Source organism: Podarcis raffonei, chromosome 5 (assembly GCF_027172205.1).
Source record: "Podarcis raffonei isolate rPodRaf1 chromosome 5, rPodRaf1.pri, whole genome shotgun sequence".
In the NCBI taxonomy this organism is placed as follows: Eukaryota; Metazoa; Chordata; class Lepidosauria; order Squamata; family Lacertidae; genus Podarcis; species Podarcis raffonei.
Window position 1 is genome coordinate 50,484,163 of NC_070606.1, and position 6,823 is coordinate 50,490,985.

Consider the following 6,823-nt stretch of genomic DNA (forward strand, 5'->3'; position numbering starts at 1 on the left):
AAAATTAGAGAGGTATTTTGTATTTGCCCGGGGGGTGGAGGTCTTTAACCTCCCCACTCGCACTTACTGTGTAGCTATATTTGCAGAAAATAACTTCTAGGGAGTACATGAACTCAGAGAAACCCACCACGGGGAAGATGTTTCCTGGTTGCTAGGTAAAAAGGAAGGGAAAACTATGGAGATTCTAAGGACTACTAGAAAATAAGGCAGAAGCAGATAAAGTACATAAAAGGGAAACCAGCAACTCTTTCGGACCCAAGGTATTCCCATTGCCTGGTGTCCAAGCAACTCATCTATCACAGCTCTGATTTTACTCCTGTCTATCAGTGGTTTTAGCCCATGAGTGATCATTTCACTAAAATTGCTTAGAAGGGTACCTGCACATTTTGCTTAACTTTCTAGGAGGGCTTAGAGACTTACGGTACTTTTTTGTTTAAAATAAAATGGCAGCAGGCTCTGACACAGTACAGTTTTTCATGGGTTCCAGGTTGGTATCCCCCCAAAGGTAGATGATAATTTTATTTACAGACTAAGCTTAAACTCAGTCATAATCTGCCTCCAGACCACCAGACTCTTATGGTTGAAGCACAGCCATTTCAAATCCTCAAGTATGCCACATGCTGGTAAGTACAAGTACAAGTACAATCCAATACAAGTCTGCTCAAAAGTAAGTCCCACTGAGTCCAAAAGGGCTTACTCTAAAGTATAGAATTGCAGCCTGAATTACAGTCTTGTAAGTGCAACATAATGGATTTTCAAAAGAAAAGAATTGCTATATAACATGCAGAATAAATATGTGAAACTTACCCTAGAAGTTCATCAGCTTTATGCTGGTCAGTAGGTTGAAGGCCTGTGAACATTTCATTCAGTGATTCATTTATCCATTCAATTGCTATCTTTATAGATTCCTCTCTTTCCCTTTCATCAGCATCAATTGCTTCTGGTGAAGCGTTTTCAAGAATTTCAGCATGAGAAGAGATCATGCTAGAACAAATCCTCTGCAGAATAGTATTTAAAAATAGATTCACCATTGAAATTTCACATAATAAACACTACATTGAAATCATTTTGTGCTAAAGGTTTATTTAAGCTTTATTTTTGATGTATGGAAAGGGTTATCACTTTCACTGTCAAATGTTATAAACTCCACATATCAAATCTTTTGACAAGGTATTTAAAATAATTTTATTGCTAGAGTAGAATTCTTCACAGCTCCTTTCATTTCAATTTTGTTTAGTCCATGTGCTTCTTTCACCATGTAAACTACACTGTTTATATGAACTTCTGAATAATGCAAATGCCTCTAGGTTATATTACAGTATTAGAAAATCGTAGAGTTGGAAGGGACCCCAATGGTCAACTAGTCCAACCCCCTGCAATACAGGAATCTCAACTAAAGCATCCATAGACATCCAACCTCTGCTTAGAAACCTCCAATGAAGGAGAGTTCACAACCTCCCAAGGGAGACCGCTCCGCTGTCAAACAGCTCCTACTGTCAAACAGCTCTTCCTGATGTTAAGTTGGAATCTCCTTTATTGTAATTTGAAGCCATTGGTTTGAGTCCTACAATCCAGAGCATGAGAAAACAAGCTTGCTCTATCTTCCATGTGACAGCTCTTTAGATATTTGAAGATGGCTATCATATCTCCTCTCACCCTCCTCTTTTCCAGGCTAAACATACCCAGCTCCTTCAACCATTCCTCATAAGGCTTGGTTTCCAGGCACTTGATCATATTAGTTACCCTCCTCTGCACATGTTCCAGCTTGTCAATATCCCTTGTGGTGCCCAGAATTCTAGGTGTGGTGTGACCGAGGCAGAAGAGAATAGTACTATTACTTCCCTTGATCTGGATACTATACTTCTATTGCTGCATCACACTATTGGTGGTGGTCCACTAAGACCCCAAGATCCTTTTCACATGTACTACTAGTAAGCCAAGTGCCCCCCATCTTATATTTGTGCATCTGGTTCTTTCCGGCTAAGTGCAGAACCTTACATTTGTCCCTACTGAAATTCATTTTGTTAGTTTAGACCCAGTTCTCCAATCTGTTAAAGTCATTTTGAATCCTGATTCTATCTTCTGTGGCATTAGCTACCCCTCCCAGTTTGGTGTCATCTGCAGATTTGATTAGCACCCCCCTCATGGGCATAGCCACATTTTTTGTTATGGGGGTCCCAAAAAGTTATTGAGCTTTTTTGGTGAGATCATGCCTAAAATTCCCCCTAATAGAGGGCATTACAGGCTTTTGTTGGGGGGCAATTAATTGAGTATTTTTTATGCTTTTCAATAATTTTTGAGGATTATAGGGGGCAGCTGCCCCCCCTGGCTATGCCTATGATTCTTCCCCCCACCCAATTTCTTCATCAGTTGTTTATAAAGACTCTGAACAACAACGGGCCCAAGACAGAACCCTTCGGCACCCCACTTGTCACTTTTTTCCAGGGTGACGAGGAGCCATTAATGAGTACTCTTTGGGTTCGGTCAATCAACCAGCTACATATCCATCTAACAGTTATTTATCCTTTGATTCTCTATTGAATATACCTCAATATGGAATACACCTTAATATACATTTTTCAAGAGCAAAAACACAGAAACACTGGGTGTCTTCTGTCCTTCCACTCATGCCATTTCTGTTACCCAATGTGAGAGATATGTACTCATGGAAGTGTAAACTTGGGGCCACCCCTTCCATGATCTCAAGTGGCACTCTGTGAGGGGTGGCAAATTTGCATCTAGGTACAGTCCACACCTCCCTGCTTCCTACATGGAGCAATTTCTTCAGGAATGCAGAAAAGTCCCCCACACTTTCATTCTCCAGATCATACTTGTTTTCTGGCTTCCCTGCTTTCCCTCTCCTTGCCTGCTCTTTCCTTCTCTAGTTCACCCTCCCTTGTTTCCGGAGTTTCCCTCTCCTCCCACCCCTGTTATCCATCTGCATTTAGTCCCCCTTGCTTCACCACAGCACTTCTCCTCCCCATTTCACAACATCTTCTTTTCCGTAAATCTATCAAGCCACTAACCCACAGAGTCCTGCTCAAGTGCCACGCTGCATGTGCAGCTGCCTCCTGATGGACAAGCTCCCAGCTTTGCAAAAGAGCAGCCACGGTTTCCAGCTAGTAAGCCATGGTTCAAAGGCAAGGCAGAGGTCAGCCAGGAGAATGGAAAGAGGCAGTGGGTTTTGAGGGGGGATGAGATGAGCCCTATCCCACAACCACAGTACCTTCTCTCCATCCAAAAACACATTTCAGTTAATAACAACAACAAAAAAACCCTCAAAGAGGACTCAAAGCAGGACTGAAGAGGACTGGCCTGGACCTTAACAAAAAGGTCTAGAGGGCTGCATTTGGTCTCTGAGCCTAATATTCCCTGCCCATGCCCTAACCCAGCACTCTTAACAAACCACAATTCCCAGGGGCATGCCATTTTCTGCTTCACCTCAGACAGCAAAATGCCTTGGGCCAGCCCTGTGCATACTTCACTGTTGGGTGTCTCATCCTTATCCTTATCCTTATCCCTCAACCCTAGTGAAGACATTTTATAAAAAGTCACAGCAGACAAGACCCTTCCAAATTTCAAAAGGGTGATAGTATGATGTCTAATTTGCCCCTAAACTTTTTTTACACTCAGGATCATGGTGCACAGGGAAAGGAAACATTACCACTTTCTACCATGCAGTGGTCCTGAAGAAACGCTCCACCAAAATTGCTACCAGCCCTAGGACACATTAATTAGATTGTGTTCACATTAATAGCATGAGGGGGGATTTTCATCAAGGAAAAAAAGAAATATTGGAAACCCTTCTCCAAGCACCATGGTCCCAATCCTGACACACACATAACACACAGCAGCTAGTTAAGGGGGAAAACACCTAGATATGTTAAATGCCTTGACACATTTTAACATCAAACCTACTTTGTAAATGCCTTGACACATTTTAACATCAAACCTACTTTGGGCCTTTGGTTTCATCATATTGAGACAAAAATTGGCAGGGGTTGACCAGTGTCCATATAAGCTCACGGACAATGTTATTTGTAGGGCTGCAAGCAGCCCTCAGTCTGGCAGTCAGATGTCTCTGGATCAAATAGAGAATAAAGCACGTAACAGTTCATACCTTGACACAGTTCCTAACTCGGCATGACACTTCCACTTCTAACGTTGGCCTACCGATCCCATCAAGCACCTTTTTCCCAACTAATCTGGTTATCACTGGAGGCTTTGATAATTCAGAGAAGTAGTTTGCCTGGAAGATAACAATTATAGCAATTATTTCCCATATATTTAAAATGAGACTTCTATTCTCCTAGTACACAGTCGTCTGCAGTGAAACTTTTCCCTGACATTTATCAGACTGCTCATTTAGTAGTTCCTGCACCCATGGCTTGGGATCATATCTATTACCAACAATATTATCTCCTTTCTTTTTAAAATCCTAATGGTACCCTCTTGGCTTTCACTAAATCTTCTGGAGTATGGTAAACTGTAATGATACCAGTTCATCTGAGATGAAGTCAAGGATGGATCACAATAAATTCTTGGATTGTGCCACTGACATTGATTCTGCAGGATCCTAGCCTGCCCTTTGGACTAGCAGGAATTAATACAGGGACCAGCATTTTCCCTGACACATGCTAGTATACGGCATGCTGCCTGGCAATCAGGAGAAATGATCGATCAGGAAGTACTCCAAAAGGCACTATGATGTTTTGTACTGATGGGTGAATTTCAAAGGTAGAGGTCCACAAATTTTGTCAGGTCTTAGTAGCCTGCCCAAATGTGAGCTTGCTATGACATATAATACTATTTCTGCTTCCAATGACAAATGGTATCATAAAAAGATATGTTCACATTTTCTAATTCCCTATTTAAATCACATTTTCTAGTGGGCTTAGTGCATTATAACCCTTGATTTATTAATATCCGAATCAACACTGAGATTATGTCATAAGATTACCATTTTACCAATGGGAAACTAAAGCAGACCATGACATTTACTGTATATGCTACAGTATATTGTTCAGAGGAAATTCATAAGATTATACACCATGTAAGTATACTCTGCCAACATATACAGTTATGTGGCATGAATCCCATGAACGTCCTCTTTACAATAGACTTGCAAATTGTACAGGATGAGAACCCTTCTACCTCCTAAGTGTGCCTTGCTCATCATAATGCAAATTATACTGATATGTAGCAATGTAAGTTTATTGGAGGGCTGTAGGAGCAGAAAAAAATAGAAGACAAAATACAGGTCAGTTCATATTTTAAGAGTTATTTATTAAATCATTTTAATAATCTTACAGTTAATTCTGATGTACCAAGTGCCAGTCATCCTCATTGAGAGGCCAGAATAAGAAAAGCTAGAACCAAGTTCTCAGTGTTGCCAGTTGAGAGAAAATTATGTACATTAGTAAGAATCAAAGCTTTTTACATGCCAAGAATTCAGGGTTAGGCAGCACAGTATCATATGCTAACCACTCCCTGCCCAATTTACTTCTATGTTGACCTGCACAGGATCACTCTGCAAACAAATTTATTATGGCACGGGTTTTCATGTACCAGAGTGCACTCTTCACAGCTGATGATGCAGATTTCCATCCATGAAATAAATGTGTTGGTGTTTAAGGTGCTGTCAAGGCTCTCGGTTGCTGTTTACTTAAGCAGTAAATATGCAGCCACTATATACCTACTTAGCTAGGAGTAACTCTCGTTGGATTGAATGGGGACACACAGGAGCTCAGTGCGACTTGCCTCGGAAATATCATGGAGAAGCTCGCCCTGTAAAGGGCCAAAATACTACCATGCAGATGCACACACCAGCAACACACGACTTGCATTAAGGGAGTTCTGCACTCCCACTCAGACGGTCCCACACCTAAGGCGTCTCCCCCCCCCCTCCCGGTGCGCGTGCGCACTAGGCACACTTCGCACCATCCCCCGGTTTGGGCCAAAGGCGCATGCGCAAGCGGGGGTGCCGTTACACGCGGGTCCGGCTTACCAGGTGCCCGTAGAAGTCCTCTGGGCGCTGGTAGAACATGGCGTTGAGCACCTCCTCCAGGCGCTGCGGCACTTCGTTGCTGCGGTAATACTCCGCAGCCTGGTGTTTGAGATCAGTAATGGTGAACCGCCGCTGCTGCTGCTGCTGTTGCTGTTGCTGCTCGCCCGCAGCCCGGTTCCCGCAATACTCCATGTCTCCCCGGAGAAGCGCCGGGGCTCCGTTGCTAGGAGACGGGGCACGCGCGCCTCCCGCCCCGAGATTACCGTGTTCTCGCGGGATCGCTTTCCTCTTTTTCTCCTCCTCTCCTCAAGTTCTTTCCTTCGGGCTTCGGTCCTGTGCCGAATAGTGTAGCACAGCCCATTCCGAATCCATCAGCCCCGACTTCTGAGGGAGGACCACGACGAGGAGGTTCCTGCTGAGCCCTGTTAACGTCTCCGGCTCGGCGCCGGCTGATTAGGTTCCTCCGGAGATTGAATAAACTTGGGACACGGCGGGTTGTAGCGCCACCTGGTGCCCAAAGGCGGGAAGCGCAGTCGTGTCTTTGTCAGCTCAGCCTGTTCCCTGTCTTCACCTGGGACAGACGCCTCTGTGCGCATGTGTGAGAGAGAGAACGTGTATGAGAGAGAGAGAGACCCTCCTGCCATTCTGCTCAGGCTTGTGATTGCATTTTGGTCCCCCCCCCAACCAATTTTCAACTGCTGATTTTTGACTCCGATTCTGTTTTCGTATGTGTGTCGCTTTTCCCTTTGCTTACTCCCTGTGTTGTTTTTCCTAACTTAAAAAACCCCAAAAACACTTGTTTCCCTTATTTAGCCC

At 43.6% G+C, this 6,823-nt stretch overlaps 1 protein-coding gene across 7 annotated transcripts in view; it reads right to left on the bottom strand.

Moving 5' to 3' along the window:
• ENO4 (enolase 4) overlaps positions 1-6,531 on the bottom strand; it is a 32,054-nt gene extending 25,523 nt beyond the window's left edge. For 2 of the 7 annotated variants that reach the window (XM_053389081.1, XM_053389084.1), the window contains exons 1-3: positions 6,008-6,527; positions 4,121-4,249; positions 808-998 (exon numbers count right to left, since the gene is read on the bottom strand). In XM_053389081.1, the coding sequence (XP_053245056.1) occupies positions 808-998; positions 4,121-4,249; positions 6,008-6,199 (512 nt within the window). In that variant the 5' untranslated portion in view covers positions 6,200-6,527. The other 5 variants (XM_053389083.1, XM_053389080.1, XM_053389086.1 and 2 more) reach the window with 5 other exon arrangements.
• Between the last annotated feature and the right edge of the window lie 292 nt (positions 6,532-6,823).